The 23,694-nt window shown below is 42.7% G+C and overlaps 1 protein-coding gene across 1 annotated transcript in view; it reads right to left on the reverse strand.

Moving 5' to 3' along the window:
• Positions 1-1,134: 1,134 nt before the first annotated feature.
• The window catches only part of adam19a (ADAM metallopeptidase domain 19a), a 166,011-nt gene continuing 143,451 nt past the window's right edge, over positions 1,135-23,694 (reverse strand). Inside the window, exons 16-23 of the mRNA XM_076725023.1 lie at positions 20,235-20,439; positions 15,378-15,455; positions 10,599-10,707; positions 9,577-9,718; positions 7,320-7,419; positions 6,107-6,358; positions 4,483-4,691; positions 1,135-1,992 (exon numbers count right to left, since the gene is read on the reverse strand). Of these exons, the coding sequence (XP_076581138.1) occupies positions 1,941-1,992; positions 4,483-4,691; positions 6,107-6,358; positions 7,320-7,419; positions 9,577-9,718; positions 10,599-10,707; positions 15,378-15,455; positions 20,235-20,439 (1,147 nt within the window). The 3' untranslated portion in view covers positions 1,135-1,940. The remainder of the gene's footprint in view (positions 1,993-4,482; positions 4,692-6,106; positions 6,359-7,319; positions 7,420-9,576; positions 9,719-10,598; positions 10,708-15,377; positions 15,456-20,234; positions 20,440-23,694) is intronic.

The following is a 23,694-nucleotide window of genomic DNA, read 5'->3' on the forward strand; positions in this document are numbered from 1 at the left end:
GCTCCTGGAAACAGACTTGAATCCGAATGTCCATATAGTAAAAATGTCTCTGCTAATTGAGTATAATGGAGCAAAACTGAGTGTAATAGAGCTCATTTCTGAACACCCTTAAAACTGTTTCACACCTAACGGTGATGCTGGCTGTGATCGGAGGTCACATAGGCTTGAAATGTTCAACCGAAGAGGGCAGCCAAACCCTGATTTTCAGTCTGGTGTCAAATTGCTCTTTAAGTATGGAAAGTTGGGAGGTTTGTCCACGAACAAGAGGAAACAAATGTTTCACAGAAAAGAGAGAATTGTTGTAATGAGCTCATTGTCCAGCGCAGTGAATTGTTGTTTTGTTATATTCAAGTAAAACATTTAAAACATTGGCACAAAGTGCTCTCAAATTCTCAAAATGTTTGTTTTCATGGATCACTCCAACAATTTAGTGTTGTGTTTCCATCGAGCCTCTGGTTTAGGTATCAGCACACCGGTCAAAACCAAAACCCAGGAAGTGCAACCCATCACACATCAACTCAGTGGACAATATCATCACACTCACATTAGAGGACGTCAGGAACAGCAGCTCGGTCTTTTTGGATGATGCTGTACTCACTGAAGAGGACAGGAGCCTCCACATTGAAGTATACAAGAAACCCACACAAAGACCAATATTTACTCTTTGACTCTCAAAGCACACTGGGGCACAAGTTAGGAGTCATCAGAACCCAGAACACTGAGCTGATAGTGTACCAACAAGTGTCCAGGTCCAAGAGAAGGAGCACAAATACCTGAGGGATACACTTGAAGCTTGTGGAAACCCCAACTGGACCTTTGAGAAAACACCAACACTGAGGGGGTGAAGAAAAGCGCAAACCAGCAACATCGTCATTCCGTACGTGTCATCTGAGAAACTCAGGAGGACTTTCAACAAACACCACGTCTCATATTTTGGACCAGATGGTTTGAAAGACTTTGGCCTCAAGATTACACGACAGGTTTAATTTCACCTGACTTGCAGTAGCTCATTCATTTGCATCCCGTTTGTCCTCTTCAATTACATCCACACGGCGTCGTCGCATATAAATTTCCAGGAAACTGTTCAAGTTGGAATGAAAAAACAAGACGGAATGAAAGAAACTTGATCGTTTTGTAAAAATATTTTATGTAACAATTGAAAAGTCATAACACAGCAAAAGACACTAAAATCGACATGAGCGCGTGGGGTGTGTCCTGCAAGCCCCAAGCATCCATCAAATCCTCCACCATGTAAACAGTGCTGAAAAGAAGCTGCTGTGTGATTGGCTCTCCTTCCTCCTGATAGGCTACCGTATCTCCAGATTTGTATTTTAGACATTCTTCGTACAATAAAATAAATTATAAAACCTAAAAAGATGGAGGAGTTGACTCGTGGTAAACTTAACGTGACATAAGAAGATTTAAAGCGTTCGGGACACACCCCAGCTATGAAGAGACCTCTTTGGCACGTAACACAAATCATAAAACGTGACGTAAAACAAACTGTAAACAAAACAACAGTCATTACAAAATGCATTTTTTTTTTTTAATACACAGACAACATTAACAGTTTGAAAAAAAAACAAACAATAATCCTAAAAAAATTGATTTGGCAAATGTGACCGCCCCCCAGCGATAACACTTGTCTCAGTCTGCAAGGCCTCCGTGCAAAACCGCGTCATTGTGGTTAATGTTAATGCGCTGGGAGGAGGAGGAGGAGGGTGGAGGGGTCAAAATCGAAGGGAGAGGGGGGGGAAAGTTTCATTTTGAAGTCTGAACTGGTACGAATCCTGTTTGTTCTTTCGTGCCTCCGTTTTTAACTTTGTGTTTGTCCTTCTCTGGTATGTGCGACAGCTCTGTGGTTTACCAGCCAAAGTCTCTTTAGTGCAAATAAGCTGTCAGCTGCTGCCTCCACGGAGGTGGGAGGGGGCAGGAGAAGGTCATTTTCGTGGTGGAGGCGAGGCTGTGTTTGGTTTGGCACCTGGGACTGGTCTGTAAAGAGAAAGAAAAAAAGAGGAGATTGTAGGTTAAGATTAAACTGCTAAAGCATACTGACTTCCTGATGTTTTAGAATAAATGTGGTGAAATTCTGAAGATATAAACAAAGACGGTGAGCGTGGTGAAGTGGTCTGACACGTTGGCATGCTAACGTATGCTAAATAGCACGGAACATAAAGCCCAGCTGAGGCTGATTGGGTATCTGGACAAGCTGACAGTCTAAAGGATAAAGGTTCACATTGTTTGAAGGCTGTTCTTTCTGACCACTCTGGCCCTGAAATGATCTCTCCCGCCCAACATGCTCCCAATGAAATAAATCCACAGTCCTCGTTCTGTGTGAAAATGCATTCTTTACTTCAGCTGAAGATATGAATCTGATAACATAAAGCTTCACATAATCCATTTCATTCGTTTCAGACTGCTAAAGCCTCACATTAGCTTCAGCTGAACTTTAGAATGAATTTTTATGCAGAATGAGGACTTTGTCCCCTCTTCACTTCACAGACACAATGAACAGTAGGAATTATTACAGCAACTATTAACTACTTCATGCAGCTGCCATAGCTGTGTCGTAGCTGACGTGCACCACCTCTAAAATGTAACACCTCCATAGCCCATAGTGTTGTGGTGGTGCTATCGAGCAGTGAACTAATCTGTTCATACCTGCAGCGTCACTCCTGTTCAGCCCTTCATCAAGTATGAACCCCACATCTGTGTCTCTTTGCCTTGGTGGCTCATAATTTTGATTTGCCAGGAGTATTTTTATATTTAGCATTTCTAACTTCATCAAGTTTCTTCTTTTCCTGGCAGAAATTAACTTATTTTTGCTCCCTGTTTTGAAAGATTTCTGTATGTCTTCAGCAGGAACCAATGGGCTCGGAGCCACAGGCAGAAGGTATTGAGGTGCAGATTACGGTCAATACGGAAACATAGATTCATGTAAGTGTGAAGATCATGTTTTTATTCTGAGAACAGAACATGTTGTGAGAGCTGCTTCCATCACATGTACATGTTTTGCTGTGGATTCCTCAGGTCTGACACAGGCTGCTCCTGCTCTTCACTCTCATCTAGTCTTCGAACTGACCAGAGTTATGCCAACAGCTGGTGTTAAGAGTGAAATCTGATGTGGGATCAGATTGTGATACTGCCAGAGAGAACCAGATGTAGAGATATTTTCATCCATCTGCTACATTAGAGGAGCAGAGGAACCATAAAAGCTGAAGAACAATCACCTTGAGGTTTCCCTGCCTGACTGCATTTACAGGTAAACCGCTTGGAACTAAAAGCATGACTCTGCATCTGAAGAAGCGAGTACAAGCCTTTAGACCGGGGGCCTGTCATGTATATCACATGTCCATGCATTAGGTGGTTTGTAAACTTGGAGCATTTATGTGCTGACACCAACCCTGAACAGAAAACGGCATCAGATGAAAAGAGCGGAATATCGCAAGGCAGTATTTCTTTCTTTTATCAGTGGGTCGTAAAAGGCCTCTGATAAAGACCTTGGCATTCTAGGATGTGACAAAAAAACACAGGCAGGTGCCTGATTTATGAACAAGAATACTCTCATTGGATATTAGAAAGCATCAAGAGAAGGTAAAGTCAGAGGAGGAACAAACAGTGGTGAGTGATTCTTTTAAAGTAGAAGATGTTCTGCTGTTGTTTACACAGAACTCCACAGTTCCATTATTCTTGACTTTAACCCACCCTCAGCGCCAGCAGCCACTGTGCAGCACCCAGGGACCGACCAAGTGCTGAGGACAATTACCCTCACACACATGTGTCTGATGCTGGCGGAAAGCAGAGGCCCCTGGAGGACACCTGCACACACACACGTCCCAGGATTTGAAGCCAGGACCTTCTCGCTGTGAGGCGACAGTGGGGTGACAGCCACTGAGCCACCACGCTGCTCAATCATACGGAGCCAAGGCTGTGAGCTACTTCATCTCGACAGAATCCGGTGTGCTGCACTCCTTGCGATAGACTCTAGTAATTTGGCTTGCCCTGAAAACTCGTGGTGACAATATGCTTTGTCATCCTCCTTACCAACATCCTCTACTCCCTAATGGGCTCCTGTTGAGATCCACTATCTGTTGAAGGGAAAACCACAGCTTTCTGTTGAAGACTGTTCAGTGGTCTCACAGGTGGCACCACCAATGGATTTTAAAACTTACTTTGCTGTTGAAGCCCTAATTAATTACGGTTTTGGGCACGAGGGGCGCTTGCCCTCGCTTCACATAGTGAGTCCACTCGCGCATTTGATATCATTTCTCCCATAGTGTTTATCAAACAGATGATTTTTATCTTTTTGTGTATAAGAGATGAAGATTGAGATATCAGTTGAGACATCAGTGAGTGAGATATCAGTTATTACACTGCTCTTAGATGGCAGCACAAGATGATCATTTCTCTCCTCCTCTCTGCATGTTTTATCTTGCGCAGCTGCTGCCTTTAGATGAATGTGTCGGATGTGTGTTTGCCCACCTGAGAGCTCTGAGAGGGGGGATGGCTGAGACTTTGCCCACAGGTTTGGGTCCCACTGCCGGGGGCATCATGACGAGCAGACCCGGGGAGGGTTTGGACACCTGGGTCTGGGCCGGACTCACGGTGGGGGAGGATCCTCTGGCTGGGCTGAGGGGGAGAGGCCTCTGAGGAGGGAAGGGCGACGTTCTGGGCTGCAGCTCAGACACTAACTAAAAGAGAACAAACAGAAATATTGATTATTGACATTTTGATTATTCGACATTCAGATGCAAGTGGACAGCAAGACACAGCAGCCAGACTGGAGTTACGCACAGCGTTAGCAACCAAGATTATGATACGTTTGTGCTCATTTTGCAAACTGCGGTAGAATACCAGGAGAAAAAGGATGTCTCTCTATGTGGGATCACCGCCAATATGGAAATCAACACTAAATCCATGGCACATGGACACAGCAGGGACATTTCCATTCCAGTTTCTTACTGGACTGGATCCAGGTTGTCTCTGGAATCAGTTCAGCTAACTGATAAGAGGAACTTTTGTCCCACTTCATACAGGTAGCAGATTAAAATAAGCACTATAGCGCAGCTCTGAGATCACATCACAAAGTAAACTCTCATGAAATATTGGATATTTGACACAAACAAGAAAAAACAATATGCCATTCAACACATGATCTAATTCAAAGGCATTTTACACTTCACAGAGGAGCACTGATGAGAGCAGTTTGGAGGCTCAATCAATAAGAAAGCAATCAGATAAGAATCATACTGCACTTACATTCATTACTTCTTCAGGGTTCAGAAGAAATCTCTGAAATTCATCTACAAAGTAGTCTGACAAAGACAGTCCAATAGTTTTCTCATTAGCTCTGTGTGTTTGCCAATAGGACTGAAATACATTGACAAATTCTGCATTTAGCTGCAGTCAGGAGCAATGTGAAGATCTTTTAGTTCTTTTAGGGCTTTTCAGTCTGACACCGTACCCTAAGTGTGTGCGAGTTGCCCAAAATAATATACATATTATCTATACATAGTTTTTTTTTCTATCCATAAATAGATGACTGATGAACCACACATTGAAAGCTCAGCTCTAATTCTATAGTCCAGACATGTGTGCACATGCTCTGTGACTGTGGAAGGCACCAAATCCCTGTTTAGCCTCCTCACCTGTGTACATGCAGTACATGTTGAAACACCGAACCCAACATGACCTGATGTTTTACAGATGTTGGTGCCATGGTAGGACTGAGCTCTGCTAGAGGTAAGAAAGCTTTGTTTTTACACCCAACAAGGACTCACTGTGGTCAAGGACCTGAAACTGCTTGTGATGTTAAATTTGACCTTAAAGCTGGGCTGGATTTCTTTCACTAGAGGAGAGGGGACATTTTAACATCACCTGCACTGGTCAGTGATTTTAATCCCATTTGGAGTCCTTACTCTAAGTGGGTCATTGTTCACCGTCACCCCAGGAATAATTACAGCTGCTGCAAATATCTTGTTTTCAGCAAACTTGCGGGTCCAGCTGTCATTTCAATTCTATATATGTCCTTGTATATTAAAATGGATCTCTTGAGTTTGAAAGTATTTTCAATTACAGTTCAGAAGAGGGTCAAAAGGGAGGTTACCAGTGGAGATCGTGTAGGGTTTAGCGGCAGAGGTTTCTTGGGCGGGCTGAGTCTCTGTGGGGTCTGGGGGGATTTGGGTGGAGCTGCTGGCGGTTTGCCAGCTGGCAGAGGTGGGCGAACCACCTTGAGGGCCCGGGGACCACCCTGGGGAGACGGAGCGGGTCTCAGAGGTCGCACAATGTTGACCGGCTGGGTGCCGTTGGGAGCGGGGCCTGGTCTCAGAGGCAGAACCTCTTTGCTGGTGTGAGGAAGCTGGATCGTAACAAAGACAAGGGAAGAACTGTTGAAATGACGTCAAACCAATTCCCATCCTGCTGTCCTTAACATAACCCTGGAAAATCTAATCTACATGCTCGCTGCTCTGGGACCTCAATGCAGCCTCTGATCCTGTTTGATCACAACAAGACAGAAGTAGTGCTTAGAGTTCACCACATCTTATGATACGTGAGACAAAAAGTCCATCAGCTCTGATCTATCACCCACTTTGTCACCAAAGCTCTATTTGTTTTTAAAAGCCTCAATTACACAATTGGTTGGTTGTTTGCTCCCTGTCCATTAAACCTAATCACAGTCCTAATGAAGCTGATTACCTTGGCTTTTTGAGTGTTAACCTCTTCATATATAATAACTAAAGTTGTTTTTCAGGAGCTTCAAGAAGTCTCACAGAGCTTAATAATGATATCTCAATATTAAGTTCTCATTTTTTAAATATATTTAGGTAACTCTTTATAATTAGGCGTCAATCTGAGCTGTTTCTCTTTATGTAAATACTATTGAGCTGCATTTTGTGTATCAAAGATTCTACATGAATAATGTTTATTATCATTATTGGTGTCCTTACCCCTTTCCTTCTTCCTTCTCTTTCCCTTTTTGCTCCTCTTGTATCTCTTTCTTCTCCACTGACAATTGTATCCTAACCTTGAGCTGCTAGCCCATCTTATTGAATAAAGACTTAAAAAACAAGGAAATAATAACGTGATGAAATGATGCTGAAGTACAGTGAACCGGTGGAGAGGAGTGTTGTGGACGTGGGAGGATTCAGACTTCAAGTGGTCACACAGTATAACAAGCTGCTGCAAAATGAGCCCATTTAATATGAAGGTCAACCTCATGGACGATCCATTACTCACTGAAACACAGCAAGAGAAACAGCCATCACCCCCTCCCCTACCTGTTTTTTTTTCTTTCTTTGCCACTCACACACTCCACTCACCCCCTTGTGGCCGCTAGCCTTGTTGATTGGTCCGACCACCTTCAGGTGAAAGGCAGGATTCAGATGGCCATTCTTCCCCTTCTCCACCGATGCCTCCATCCTGAGCAGAGAAATGAGGACAGGCAAAAAAAATAAATAAATAAACCACAGTCTGACACATGAAAGCTGTCCTGCTTCATCACTCTTCTCAATCTGGCATTGATTTTAGAGCCCCGGGTGGGAAAAGAGACAGAGGGGAAGTCAACCTGGGAGTTTCTCATCCAGCGTGATGTGAGAGGAAATAGAGAGGTGAGGAATACAGCTGAAAATACAACACTGACATATTATCACCTCCTAAAGCTGATATGGCTACTGTGCTAACAAACATTTGCCTATTTACACAACTAGGAAACACAGAGCAAAATTAGTAAAAATATGTGGCTTTTTGACTAAATGCTCCACAGTGTTCACCAGGTAGTTGGTAACTGTGTCTGTCTGCTGTTTGGTGCTGAGCAGGGAGGGTTCATCAGAGCTTTTTCACTGAAAACAGCCACCTGCTGCTGCTGCGTCTAGGATCAAGGTTGATGGGAGTGGTGAGAGCCAAAACGGTGAAACTGAGGTCCAAAAATCAAAATAATGAGCTGAAAGAGGGGAAATGCTTTCCACCATATATGTGCAGACACATGCAACCCAGTTCAACTATGCGGCTAACTACAGTCTCTAAAAATCAACTGAACCTAAATATTAGAAGCTTCATTAAGGAAAGGTTTACTGTAGGGCTGATGCATTGGATTGAATTAGACCATAGGTGTAGTTATAAACTGTTAAGTCAGTGTGTGTATATCCTGCAGGCTCCTCGCTGATTAGAAGGCTACGACTGGCTAATAGTGGATATATACTGGATACTGTATATGCTTCGAAGGCCTTTACTCAGCTCGAGCCACCCACTGCTGAACTGTAAATGAACCCAAACTAACAAAACCAAAAAAAAAAAGAAAAAAAAAAAGGAGAGGGTTTTCATTGCTGCAGTTGCCATTAAGAGTCTTTTTAATTATCATAGTGTCTCAATTTTCCTTTCATTCAGTCGTCTCCCCTCTGTCTCCTTTTAGCTGCAGTTAGCGTGAAATCCTGCCGAGGCCCAACAGCGGCTCTATTTAGCCTCTCTCTGTCTTCATTTGGAAGGTCAGGGTCTTTAAAAGGCTGCTGTAACGCTGGATCCTTTCCAGACACATTTCTGCTCTGTAAATCACTGTGGAAGACTTGAGTGTTTTCAGAGGCACTAACTCAGCCAGTGTTATGACGAGGCTGTCTCTCCGGGTGAGGTATATGGCAGCGGTCATAAAGGAAGCTCTGGGGTTTACGAGGACATGGATTTTGTTTGGTTCTGGTGGAGGTGAGCTGCAGCAGAAAATGGTGCAATTTATGCTGATATAGAGATGGAAAGTTCCAGCGTTTACATCGATCTGCTCGGAGCACGAGCAGACATTCCCTTCCTTTCTTCCTTTCTTGAATTCAGCACCTTTCCTCTTTGCCTTCCGCCTTTCCCCGATTTCCTCCATGACCTTTTTTAATCCATTCTGCTGCCACATTTTCCCTGTGTTCTTCTCTCCACCCCTTCCTTCCTCTCCCTTCCTTGCTCCTTCCTTTTCTGAAATATTTTCTTCCTCCCATGCATGATTCATTTCCTCCTCCTTTCACCTGTTGTTACCCTCCCTTCTCATGCAGACAGTGTGATGCGTGAAGGTTCTACTGCATAGCAATACACTATTTTTCAAGAAACAAAAGAGTTCCAAGATAGAGAGCGGTGCGAGGGGGAATAAAGAATCAGAATTCCACCGATGAGCTTGTTTTTTCCAACCTAATCACTGTCATTTATTTTCACTTAATGTCTGAATAATCATGAGAATGTTAATGGGCTGCACTTCGGTAGCGCTTTTCTGCCTTAACGGACAAAACGCTTGACAATTAGACCCTCATTCACTCATTCACACACGCACACTGGCAGTGAGCTCCATGCAGGGTGCTAGCCCGACCATTGGGGACACACAAATGTGGACAGGAGGAGCTGGAGATCGAACCATCAACCCAGAGATTGGTGGATGACCCGCTCTACCTCTTGAGCTACAGCCAAGTACATAATGAGATGATAACCTTCAATTATGCAACTTTGTCCCGTACAGCATATGTAATTCCATGCTTTCCTCTCTGTTCTGGATGTGTTTTTAGCAAGCAGACACACAGACATGCAGACAGACAGACAGACAGACAGACACAGTACTTGTTGTTCTTGTTCTTCTCTCTCTGGGAAAGCCACTTATGGTAATATGAAGTCTTGATCCTGTAGCAGTAGAAGAGCAGCAGCACTGCAGGCAGGACCACCAGGAAGGCAAAGAGCAGCCCGGCCACCAGCCCCACCTGACCTGTGGAGACAGATACACACATACGCATAGTGAGTGTGTTTACATGTACATGTTGTATCCCTGACGTGACTCATATCCTGTTAGATGTGGATGCGATGTTTACACAGCTCATGGAGTAATCATATTATTCACAGATGTGCACGTGGTTACCATGTCATCAGGTTTCAAATGACTGCCTGCATGAACTCACATTCAGGAAATTTGACTCATTTTTCACTTCTCTCAATGTTACGCCAAGAACAATTTTCAAGAAGATGGAAATGGACAAAAAACAAGGACGACAGAGCTACGTGAAGACAGGAAAACAAGCATAGAAATACTGTTTACATACGAGGGGGTGAGAAGGGGATAATACCACTGACTGCCTCCTCTACAGGAGTTAACTCAAAGGTGAGGATCACCTTCTTATTGAAGCATGGCTGTCTGGACACTTGGTGCATTATTAAGATGAAGCTGTCTTGTGAAGACGGCATCTAAAAAAACATCTCTGCTGCTCACTTTACATGAAATGAAATGCAATTTGTGACTATAAAATACAAATCTGAGACAACAGAATGACAGTTTTAGAATATACACATACATGATAAAAAACACTGATGTATGATTGTCCTGTAATGTCCAGGACCTTGACATGAAGCTGTGGGCTCCAGCAGCCTGCACACCATCGGTGAGGTGTGAACATGATGCTGTTGTTCTGGTGTGTCAGTGAGGAAGCAGTGTTTTAGAAAGTAATCACAAGGGAGAAGCTGTGATATGATTCACATTCACACATATGTGAGGGAGGGACAGCTTGACACCATAGCACACTTTGTGCATGTGTGTGTGTATGTGTGTGTGTGTGTGTGTGTGTGTGTGTGTGTGTGTGTGTGAGTGTACTCACTGTCATGCTGGACAGGTCCACTGTCCACACTGCCGCCAAGTCCTGGCTTGTCACAGAAGGGTGGTGCCCAGCCACCATTACAGTGGCAGTTCCCATTACTGTTACACACCTGTGTAGACACACACACACGCACACACGCACGCACACAAACGCACACACACGCACACACAGAAGGCTGATGTGATTTGCTGTTCGGTCTCAGTATAATCTCGTATGTGTGTGCCTGCAGGTTTATTTGCCAAATTAGAGGCTCTAATTTCTTGTTTACTACAGTCTGGCACTGTGTGTGTGTTAGAATGGGATTTTCCTTCCTCTACCTTTAGATATTCACCTCAGAAATGGAACAGACTGCAGAACACTGACATAATAAGCAATGACATCTCACATTTGTGTCAAGTGTTTTCCATTATCCGTCCGCGTATAATGCTGTACCTTTGGATGTGCAGCTTTATTTCACTTATTCGTCAAATAGTTACATTATTTGGTTTAACTGTTTAAGTGCTGGAGTCCATATTCCATAATAATTTTTTGATTAATCAAGTTAGGACAAACGAGCTGAAGCAAACCTGAAGCATGTGGTATTACAGCATAGTGCTGATTGGTTTCAGTAGCTCAAGGTAAAATCTAATGAAGCTGCCATGTGTAGTCTGCTGTGTGTACTGTACCTAATGGGTACTTAAAGGCAACAGGGCACACACACACACACACACACACACACACACACACCGGCTTACAGCTACAGCTTATTTCTAGGCCCTGCCTAAAAGATAAATAAAAATGAACATTTTTTTCTGGCTGTGATGTCAACTGGTAGATTTGATCTACTCTAGCTACCTAATTAACTTTAACCCTGAGAGCTGGGTGATAACGCTACAAGTTGGCTGATGCTTTTTAAAATGAGAAATGAGCCTTAAATATGCACTTGATGGTGGCCTGCATTGCTGTATATCTAACAAACAAAATAATAGTTGCCTGGGAGGTAACCTGTGCTGGCAGTAAGCTAGAAAGCCAAGCATAAATTAACTGAAATTAGAGCCGTCACACTTGAGTGGTGCCAATTTAGTCTGGTTATATTTTAGATGGGGGGAGGTGTTACAGTTTCAGCTTTTATATAATACACACAGTTCAACCCAACTCCCTGCGAGCCGTTTTACTAAAACGCACCTTTGAATAATGACCAGTAATCTGCTACCTTCGAGACTTCGAGTCAAAATGTGACCTGAGCTGGAAAAACCTCCCTTCACTTCACTGTATTTGGGAGAAAATTCCATTTAAGAGTTTTTAATTAACTTGTCTTAAACTTGCGAAAAGAAACTCTTATCTAGACATTAGATTGATTAATATCTCCAGACGTCTTGTGTAACTCACCACGCCTAAATGAAGGAGAAAATACCGCCATGCTCCAATTACATTGAGATGTAATTATCCTATCAGTGATTAACATGCCTATTTACTCCATTAGCAGCCGGTCGACATGAAGGGCATACAGTTGTTTTCTGATTCTTATTGCTCTCTTACTTTGGATTCGAGAGGCCCTGGTGTGCTTCTTTGTGAACATTTCTTCTGCTGTTTTTGAAGGGAAAAATTGTAAAGGCACTTCTCCATCAAATAAAGATAAGAAGGGAAAAGCTGTATGAAATGAAATGCCATGACCTGGATTTATTATCACTGATATATTACATATCCTTCAGCCTTCTGAATCTCCAGGACTTCCAATATGTTTTAAGCCTCTTTAATGAAAATCTCCAGTGTAAGGTTTTTGAAAGATGCAAACCAGTAGTGTTCTCAGAAGCAAGCAGCTCATTATTCTTGTTTATTTGCATGAACATCCAGCACACTCCAAAAGCCCGAGGATCAATATGAATCAAACGATAATGCTGAATTAAAAAACACATCCGAACACTGGAGAAGACCCTAAACTGGGAGGAAGGCAAAACGGTGTATTTAGAATAATCCTGACTCAAAGCCACTTCCATTATCCATCTACTGTTACACTGAGAGGAGTTTAAAAAAAAAAAAAAAAAACAGCATAAAACAACAAAGTGAAGAGAGAAGGGGATTAAAGGAGGAGAGGATGTGTCTGCTGTTTTTCTTCTCGCTCATAATATGTCAAATCCGAATCAAATAACTACCGCCTGGCAAGCAGTAAGTGCATTTCTTATACAGTAGAGGGGGTAAATAGAAACTTGAGTCTTTAAAAACTTATGAAGTGTGAAATTTCTGTCGTGGCTGGGTTCGCTTCAAACGCTCAGGGTCAAAAGAAGCAACAGAGCAGTTCAAAACATAAACTAGGTCCCGCCAACGAGGGTAAGACTCATACTGAAACCGGCTTTTCAGTAAAAATGGATGCTTTTGGAAATATCTCACTTTTAAGGCCTGGTCACACTAGAAACTGGGACAACAAACTTTAGTTGCACACTGTAGGACAATAGGTGTTGTGACTACTGGTGAACTGCTGCTGAGGTAACTGCTAACACGCCAGCAACACGCTAGCGCTCAACACTCAACAGCTCTCAGCGGCACATTCACTAAACACACAATAGTAATTCAGTCAAGAGATACAATAGAGTCCTGTCTCATAACTGTCTGCACACCGTGTCTCCGTTGTGAAGCAGTTTGCAGTCCCACAGAGCACACTTATGTGCTGTAAAGGCCGATGGTGCAGCACAGCTAATAAACAGATTTGATTTGCAAATGAAGCTCTTGGAGAGCGGAGCCCACCTGACAATGAATTTGCATGTTTTTTTCAGCTCTGACATAGACATTTTCTCTGTGAATGACACATTGTGCGGTCTGTTTTGAGCGAAAAAAAGATTTGTTCTAAAGATTGTGAAAATGTAGAGATACAAACTCATTAATATTATCTATACTCATTCTTTGGTTTCGTTGCAGCTCCCTCTGTGTGTACATACACACTCAGAAGTGACCGCTCATTAAGCCCCAGTTACTGCGGCTAAGTCAGTCGAGCTTTGCAAAGAGCTCAGGTGCAGTTTACACTGATACCAGCGGCACATTTACAACTCGCAATTACTTCATAGCAACCTTTGAAAATTTGCAATAATGGGTTCTTGATTCCTTCCAGGTACACAAAAAGACTTTCTGATCTTTAGTCTGTGAGTGTTGATTTCTCCCGATGCAATGGTGACTGTCACTGGAAGATCTGATCAGCTTTAGCTTTCTAGCTTTTTGACGTTGCTTCTGCTAGTGAGTGTTTTCAGACAATATGTTTCCTTTCACATTTGAAAAAGTCAAAGGGTAAAGACCAGCCATTGATTTCAGCAAATATATCTGAGGGAAGCTTCTCCAAAAACAATCCGGAGTTTAACACTGCTGCTAACTCTGATACAACATTCAGGACCAGTTACACTGATGCTAACCCAGCGGATGTGTCAGTCCTGAACACGGCGTCACTTCTTACCCTACTCAATAATGTAGTTAGGTAATGATATGCTAACTTGTGCAATGCTAGCCTCCTATTATAGGTAGTGAGCTAAATAGCCAGGCATGCTAAGGTTAGCGGCTTATTTTAGAACAAACAAACACCACAAAGACCATTTATCTTCCTCATTTATCTTCATCTGAATAATTAAAAAAACAATTTTACTGTACTGTACTTACTGTTGTACTTTGCAATAAAACTGTAACACAGCATGACACTGAGATCACAAATCTCAGACAAAAGCATGTCAGCAGCTTCGGTCTGAAACCCCTCAACTATCAAGAAGCCGGACGAGTGGAACATTACACCAACGCATTACACCGATGTGTCCTTTCCTGAGCCAAGTAAACATAAAAGAATTATCTAAGTGGTTACACTGAAAAAAACTGCACACCCCACCTTTCTGATCATGGCAGTGGCGTCTCAAGCAAGCACGGCTGACTGTGTTTGCGAGTGGGAAGTCAGTGAGGGATCATGTCTTACTCACTGCACCAGCACCTTTCACAGAGGGAGGTGCAACTGGGAGGGATGGCAAACTCCCCACACATTATACCTTCCCTCTGGACATCTGTCTACACCTGCCCGCGGGGCAGCAACAGATGCTGCAGAGCAGAGGGAACAGGACCTTCCAAACTGGCACAAACTCGCATAAAATCAACAACGACAAAAAAAGCATTTTCCAAAAAACACATCAAATCCTTAGTGGTTAAATCTCCTTGTCACTGGTAGTGATTCAATGGGAACATTTTCTGGCGCTGTTTGAAGTAACTGGGTTGTTTGATCTGCACTGAGCAGCATAAGCAGGGACACTGTGTCCTCCATACTGGACCGCCTGTGATACAGACCCTCTGGTTATTTTAGCTATCTGTCCATCCATCTCTAGTTTTCACATGCAAGTGTGTGATTAGGTTTCCATGAACTTTCATAGAATCAACACCATATCAATGAACTCCACCACTGAACAATGTGTCAGAGGTCAAAGTCAGAGTTCCCACATAAACAACCTTGATCTACATCCCCGTGTTCTCTTAGAGTTACAAGTGTTTAAGTCCCAAACGCTCCACTCCAGAGCTTGGTTACTGACTTATAAACTATGTATGATTCCTCCTTATCTGCCTCGGGCTTGCTTGTACTGCTCCAATAAATAGTTCATCACGTCAGGTGCTGTTGTATTCCAGCCATCTATTTTCCTGCCTTTAACGACAGACTCGGTCACAGTGCTGCAAAGCGTTACCTTTGCCCAAGGACACAGTGTGACAATAAGATTAGGGAGCCGTGCCTGGCAGCTAAGCGAGTTGCATGACTCGTGAGTGTGTGTGTGTGTGTGTGTGTGTGCCTACCCCGTTGCCGTGGCAGCGTGCGATGCAAGACTCCAGCTCGGTAAAAGAGGCATTCTGGCATCGGCGGTCTCTGCACACCTGTGGCAACAAAAGCAGAATGATCACATACTGTGTTAAAGATTACAGATTACACTCACACACACACACACACACACACACACACACATATGCAGACTTTGATCGGCCTTCAGTCAGTGCCCTTGGGCTCTGGAACAACCTGCCTGCCTGAGGACATTGGGGAAGCAGCGTCAGTATCCTGTTTAATATCACTTCCACTACTTTTATAGACTTGCTGCGACAGCTTGTAATGATGTTTATTGAAGCACTGTTACTTAACCCATTTGGTCTCTGCTGCTGCTCTAATACTCATTTTAGTAACCATTTATATTCATGCTGGAGTGATGTTTTTTTTTTTTAAGGACTTTGTAGCTCATGTAGCTTCTGTGGTGTGTGTAAGGACAGACACAGAGGGAACAGGTAGAAGCAGCTTTCAGGGGTGTGAGGGATGAGTCAGTGACACTGGGCCAGAGACTTGAACAGGGTGGAGAGGGACTGAAGCGCTTTGTTTTTGCATTTCAGCTTTGTGAAGAGGAGGTGGGATGGAGGAGTTAGAAGCACATTATAGAGCCTGCTGAAAAAAGAAAAAGCTCTTACTAACTCCACTCAAACAGCCAGCAATGCACGTAACCAAACCACCAAAATAAAGCTCTACAAATGAAAAAAGAAACAAATGGAAATGCAGACAGTATGCAGCATAAAGAATTACACTGCTGACACATAAAACAAGGAAATACAGACATATGGCTGTGAAGTCCACATCTCAACCAACACAGCCAAACAAGTCCAACACTTTGTTTCTTCAGTCCGAAACGAGTCAGTATGCTCCTTCACCGAACTCAAAGGGCTGAAATGGCCAGTTTTACATTAAAATGCTTTTCAAAATGTATTTATTGCTTCTAAAAAAAACTTTCCACAGCCAGACTGATCAGGTGACACTGCGACAATCATTTGTCATTCTGAGCTGAATGTTTCACATTCTGCTGTCTGCGTTTGTTCACCACAACAGTCTTCACATGTGAATGTGATGGTCTGAGGCGTCATGTCAAAAGGACACCTTTACCTCCTGCTCACACCACATGATTATCTGCTGAGGGATTGACTCTCAGTATATCCATTGTCAGGACGACTTAGAGTTCATTGCCCTCACGATTCTAACATCATTTTGACATCTTCGGTCTTGGGGTGGGGATCAAGTTCTTACTTATTTTGTTTTATATGCTGCACATTTTTGATTTTTATCTTATTTCTTTACTTTAACTTTAACTGATTATGAGTTCAAAGTTGAGTTTCAGGTCATTTCCGATTTAACCAAGTGAAATCTGAAGTCAACAGATATGTGACCCAAGTCTGACCTGAATTTTAGTAATGTGACTGGAGTCTACACCCCTGCTTCAAGTGTAAGGAACAAAACAGAACCAAACTACAATACAAATTCTTAATGAGTTTTCCACAATTAAAAAGTAATGCAAATTAAATTAGTAATTAGTAGGTTAATGCTAGGTGTATAGCTAATATCTAGTGAGCTTCAGAGGCGTCTGTTTTTAACTCTGGACAGAGCTGCCTCCAGTCTTTATGCTAAGCTAGGCTAATCATGCTTTGACTCCAGTGCTGTACTTAACACACCAAATCAATCTTCTAACCTCAGTCTCTGAAAGAAGCTAAATAAGTGAATTTCCCCAAACTATTCCTTTTACAGAGGAGTTTAGTTCCCTGACTTAAAGGATTTATGTGGATCTACTGGCAGAAATGGAATATAACATTTATAATCCCATCTTCATTAATTTACAATCACCTAAAAATAAGTTGTGCTGTTGTGTTTTTGTTACTTTAGAATGAGCTCTTCATGGAATCCGCCATGTTGCACCACCATGTTTCTACAGTATCCCAGAATGGACAAACCAAACACTGACTCTAGAGAGTCCCTTTAGCATTTTTAGCGGCCACCGTAGGGTCTCAATGTGGTTGCAATGTGCAACATCACCACCGGATGCCACAAAATCCTTTACACTGGTCCTTTAATCCATACTGCATTGTAATTACTGAGTGACGTTTGGAATAGTCAAATTGTTGGCTTGAAAAACATTAGACGTGAACACTCAAATACATTGTGAGTTAATGTAAAAAGAAAAGCAGTGGAAGTGTCTTAAGTGCTGTTGGAGGCTTCTCTTGCAAGCTGTCTGTCATAACTCATCACTTTCTGATGCAGCACTCCATCACTGAGTCGTATTTACTCCCACATTAATATCTGCATTAGTACTGCATCGTTGGCTCTGCCGGCTGTTGTTGTTGCTGTACTATTGTTAGCAGGGCAATCAATTCCGTGTAGGTGAATGTGTGACTGTGTGATTAGAAGCAGCAGCTTTGTGCTAAGTTTGCATTTATTTCTGAGGAAAGGCCCGTTCAATATGATGACTCAAAATTCATCATGCTGGATGGCAGACAATATTCTCTGCTGCCTATTTATAATATATTACTCATGCAGCACTATTCAGTCCTTTCAGCGTGGCCTGCACAATAGCTGAAATGGAATTCAAGTGTTTGGAATGTGCTGTAGAGGGAAAGCAATATAGACAGACAGAGAAATAGAATTTACTGGAATGGAGGAGACTGCAGATATTACTCTGTGAGCGTGTGCATTTTCATATATAGGCATTTCACATGCATAATTCAGCCCTTATTTTCTATGATTTTTGTGTGGGTTTGCAGGTGGACTGACTGGGAAATTTATATTCCATTTAGCATCTGACTTGCAACCCAATCAGTATTAGAAAAACTGCCTTAAACAAACACCTGACGCACAACAGACCTCCTGGGTCCCGCTGACATTTAGTTTTGGATGAAGTGGGCAGATATAAAACCCTAATAATTTATTCAGAAGGAGAATATCATGACTAACAGCGACAGAGACACAGAACACTGACTGCTATCTTGACTTGGAATAAATTTAGATATGTCTTTGTTCTTTCTACACAGCCAAAGTCTACCACCCTGTACACAAAAGATCGAGCATCACGAGGGTCCTTTTCCTCCAGCAGGCAGGTGAACTGTCCCAATTTGAGAAGATCAATGAGCATAGTAACTGTAAGAAAAAACGTCTGGGTCTTTAGCGGCAAAATGCTCCATTATGTTCACCAGCTTGTCTTTAACTGTGTCTGTCTGCTGTCAGGTGCTGGGTAGGTGGTGTACATGGAAAACGGCTGCCTGCTGCTGCAGGAAATGACACTGCTGAGAGCTGTGAGACTGAAACAAAGTGGTAAAATTGTTGAAACCAAAACAATGAGTTTAAAGAGGCTGAAAAGCTTGGTAGAGCTAAGAGGAACTGATGATCATCCTCTGCGGGCTCGTTACTAACACTAACACTTAACATGTCATTTTATCCAACATTAATATAAAATGAATTCAAGCAGCTTTAACGAGCAATTTCAACATTCAGGTAAGATTTCTAATCACCTGTGTTAACAAGTGTCAGCCTAAATAATGTCCATGAGCTGTAGCTACAGCCTGAAAATGAGATGAGCAGCATAAAATATATTCAGTAAAAAGTCACATACTGTGGTCCGATGGTCCTGATTCAGAACTATTAAGCTGAAAAAAACTCAATATATTTTCATCACAGATAAAAAGTTCTGACTCCTGAAACTGACAGGAGCTAATTGTCCCAGTGGAGAAGATTCACCACTCTTTGTTTTGTTGAACTTGCCCGACTGCAGAGTGCTGGTCCTACCCTTGGTCCAGAACAGACAACTGCTTGTGGACAGCATGTCAGCTAGAGATGAGCCAAGTTTCATTCTGGCAGAAAGTTCAGGCAGAAACACTCATTATGATTGTATCATTATATTTGTAAGAGCACGTCTGTTCCAGTCTGGATGTGGCTTAGTTGTTGTTGACAGCTGGCAGATAAAAACAGTGTGTAGTGTTGTGGGATTCCAAGTTCATTTATTTCCCCTTTCCATATGGATCGTATTATAAACTGCTGGCCAACACTCTTTTTTTTTTTAAATGTCTGCTTCTGTTTTGGTAAGGGACACATCCCTGTGTTTTCACAGGATTCTGGCATTTTCGTAGTAACACAACTGTACTCATAGCCTTCCCGCCTTACAGTGTGTGACTTAAATAAAACAGGCTTTCAGCTCGTCTTTAGGTCTGTCCCACAGCGACATCTGATATATCTTGATGTTTGTCATGTTAACTGGCAGGAGGAACTGTCAGCATCGGCTGAAAATGAGACGCCTGAATGTTTTCTTCACTGATCTTTGCCAATAAAACAGAGCGGCGAGAGCTGAAAGACATGAGGAGTCGGGAGACAAACCTGAGCAGAGATCCCGAAGACATTAGTGAATGAACTAGTCAAGTGAAGAGCTACGACATGAGCTCTGCAGACACACCGCTCTGGCTTTCGTTTTCTGGCTTGAGAACACTGGTTTAAATCCTTTGTGACTGAAATGTGTTGTGCTGCCAGTTACCTTCTCCCTGCACCCTCTTCAATCGCAGGCCAGTTCAAAACACCAGGCAGGTGTTAATGTTCTCAGCAGGCGGCCGTACACAGTAACTGTTGAGCCAAGTGCTGCTATTTATCAGAAGCCCTGTTAACCGCACGGTCACTCCATGCCGCGGTGCAGGAAAAACCCTCGTCATTCACTTGAAATAATGTTTGGAACTAACTGATTCATTGTTGATGTGAACTGCTGGACTATTCAATCACGCAGTTACGATATTATGACAACTACTATAATAATGATACTGCACAAGCACTTCACTCTTATTATGGTCCCTGCAGTACAGCCGGTGTGGACTCACCTTGCCCTCTCCACACTTGGTGCCGGTCATGACGAGGCCGGGGTCGGGCAGGTCGCCCTGGCCGTCCTGGGTGCTGTAGACGAAGGTGCCACGGCACTTCACCTCGATGCCGCCTGTCTTGATGGTGGTGTCGATGGACACGGCATTGGTGCCTTTGGGCTTCTTGGCAGCACTGTGGCACTGGATCTTACCGCATTTGGCATCACTGGAAAGAGAAACAAGCACAAAGAAATGTGTAGCCTTTACTTTCTCTGGGCGGCTCAACAGATCTCCATGTAAATATGAAGCAACTCAACAGTCACACTGAGTCAGACCTGTGAGGCTCCTGTTTGTACCAGGATTCTCCCATATTTTACTCTTCTCTCCAGCTGTCCTGTTTCAATATTTTCCTGTAATTCCTCTGTATTTTTAACCTTTCTAAAGGTCATTTCTGTTGATCAGGATTAGTGTAATAGTGATTTACTGTATCACATGGAGGGGCGGAGCGCTGGAAAACTTCCCTTATTTTCAAATCCCAGTGTTGACAGGTTTGCACCGAGCCTGGGCAGCGACTGAGCAGCTCCAGTGGAGCAGCAGGGGGTGGAGGTGTGTTATCTGCTGGCCAGGATTTATCAGCCAAACTTGGACTTATGTCAGTGAATCTAGGTTGTAAATCACCTGCTGGTCCAGCACATAATAGCAGTTATTTTTATGCATTTGTATTGATGTTTATGTCATCGACTGAAAAGAGCCGTTCAAACCAGAATTCATCACTCAACTCTGGGAATATTTTATGTTTTTCTAATTATCCCCAAATCCCACAGTCAAACCAGCAATGAATACATCCAAAGACTGATATATCTTCTTCCTCTGTGCCACAGAGCTCCACTGTTATCGAAAAACTATTAAAAACATCAATGAGCCACACTGGTGCACTTGGTGACATGTTCCTTCATTACCATGAACACACACACACACACACACACACACACACACACACACACACACACACACACACACACACACTGCAGTTCATTTTGGCTCAATCCCACACATACCATCCTGCTGCCACAAATACTCAGTGGAACACCAAATGTCAATTACTCTGCAGCTGAAAACAGTCCCCAACAAATGAACTATTCCTCCCTGTTTGAGTAATATTTCTTAAACTACACATAAAACCTTTAAAACTGAAACAGTCCATTTGTGAGGCACATTTACAGATTTCTATTTCCAGCAGAGTTTGGAACAGAGTCACAGACAGCGCAGGGAAAGCCAGACGAAGACACATTGTTGGCGTTGGCCTTTTGTGGAATGTGTTGATGTTTCTAACATTAGCGTCCTCGTGTTGAAGGTGTGTCCACAGTGCGTGTGAGTGGAGCTATTTGTCCTGGCTTTTTCTAAATTTTTCAACAAGAATTTCTAAGTGTTTAGTGGCCACAAACACCAATTCACTGACTGCACAGATGCTGCCTGTAAGTAGGAACAAATGCATTGGTTGTGTGGGTGCACCTCCCAGGATGAAATTGCATCCACTTGCCTTCCACTTTCACAGCGTCTGTAAATGCAATTTGCTTTGTGTTTAGTCTCGATAAACACCTGAGCGTCTCTTTTCATTTCCACTCTGCCATACATTCATTCTGCTCTCAGTATCCAACACCATAAATATATTTGTATGAGCAGTGGGAATGTGTGTGAGTACAATATTTGAGCAGACATGAGGGTGTATATGTGAGAGGATAGTGGATAACATTTACGAGTTTCTAATCTACTGCAGCATAGGTTACTTGTCAATTTGATGGACATGCCAAGTCTTGAAGGACACATTGTTATCAGTTTCCAAATTGTCTTTATTGCTGTTTTTGTTACCATCCTACAGACTAGACAGTCTAGTCCTAATATGTCCTTTTTACCTGTTCCACAGTATTACTGTTGCCTGTTTGTTCTCCCCTGTTTGTCTAGCTGGGTGTTCACCTACACCCAGTTAGCTCCGCCCCCTCAGGTGCACCCCTGATGCGCATGATCCTGATTAAGGCACAGGATAAAAGGGGAGCTCTCTCCTACCTGTGCCGGATTGTCCTGAATCCCTGGCGGTGTCTTTGGTCGTGTTTTGTGAGTACTACGCTTTGCTTTCTCCTCTCCTGTTGAGTTGCTAATGCTAACTGTTTTTGGACTGCCTCTTATAGTGTGCTTTTTGTGTTTTCAGTGTCTTCTGCCTCGTCAGTGCGAGCCTTGCCTCAAACCTGCTTCGTCAGAGCTTCCTTGGTTACTTCCCACTCTTCTTGAGCGCACCTTTTGTTATTTTTGCATCCACTCCTTATGAGTGCGTTTTCTGTTTCATCTTTTGTGTTTAAAATAAATTGTGTTTTTTTTTGTTTTTTTGTTTTTTTTTAATATGTTTGTCTCTGGTCTGCATCTTTGGGTCCTAACAAAATTCTCAGGTGTAAGCTTAACAGTTTTCCCCTTTTATGAAGTACAAAATGTAATAAATTTAGTTAGGAGAGCAAAAAGGGTTTTTTTCTTCTTTTTTTTTTTGTCAACAGCCTGATTAATATGGAAATTTATACTGGTAAACACACACACACACAGCTTATCTGGAGGAAAACAAATGAAGAGGATGACAGCATGATGGACAAATACTAGATTATTCATATGTCTTAATAACAGGCAGATGAGATGAGATAAGATTTAGTTTCTTTTGGGAAGCTTTTTGTGCTCCATGCTTGGCAAGAGCTTTGCAAATAAAATTCATCATTATCATTATTATTAATTCATAGCCTGAATCCCTTTTTCGTCTTCTTCTTATGAACCATTGCTGACTGAACACCAACAACACAAATAACAGGCTACAATTCTGACTAAAAGACAAATCTAGACCAAATTTCACAAACCTAAACGTACAAGTGGAGTTTGCCTGGATTATTACCTGCCACCGACTCTTCAATCAGTTTATCACACTGTGCTTTAGCCTCTTTACTAGTAATATTAAGTGGAGTTTTGATAAAGCTAATCACACCACAATCACTGTGATGGATAAGCTAGCAGTTCATTCTCAGCTAACGGAAAAAAGGACAATGTCTTACTCTGTTTTCCATGACTGGAAAATTGGTGAACTGTTTTCCAGGTTTTCAAGGTTCTCCGAGAAGCATGGGAACCCTGACTCTAATGACTCCTGTGGGACTCCATAATGAGTTGGGCAGTGTTGGATTACACGATGCAGCCATCAACCACCTTAATCCACAGCCTCATTTACATAGCTAAGTCGCTAATTTGGCTCCATTAATTATCTCTGGCAGTGTGCCAGGGAAAATGTCTTTCAGAGGCCTGTGTTGACAGTGTACGGAGGGTGTGCGTGCATGCGTGCGTATGTGTGTGTTTGGATAAATGATGACACACTCACTTCAGCAAGAGTGTTGCTTGCTAACAGCAGCAGAGGTTTGAAAACAACCAAATGTTCACACGTCGACTCTATGACTGCAGA

Source organism: Chaetodon auriga, chromosome 24 (assembly GCF_051107435.1).
Source record: "Chaetodon auriga isolate fChaAug3 chromosome 24, fChaAug3.hap1, whole genome shotgun sequence".
In the NCBI taxonomy this organism is placed as follows: Eukaryota; Metazoa; Chordata; class Actinopteri; order Chaetodontiformes; family Chaetodontidae; genus Chaetodon; species Chaetodon auriga.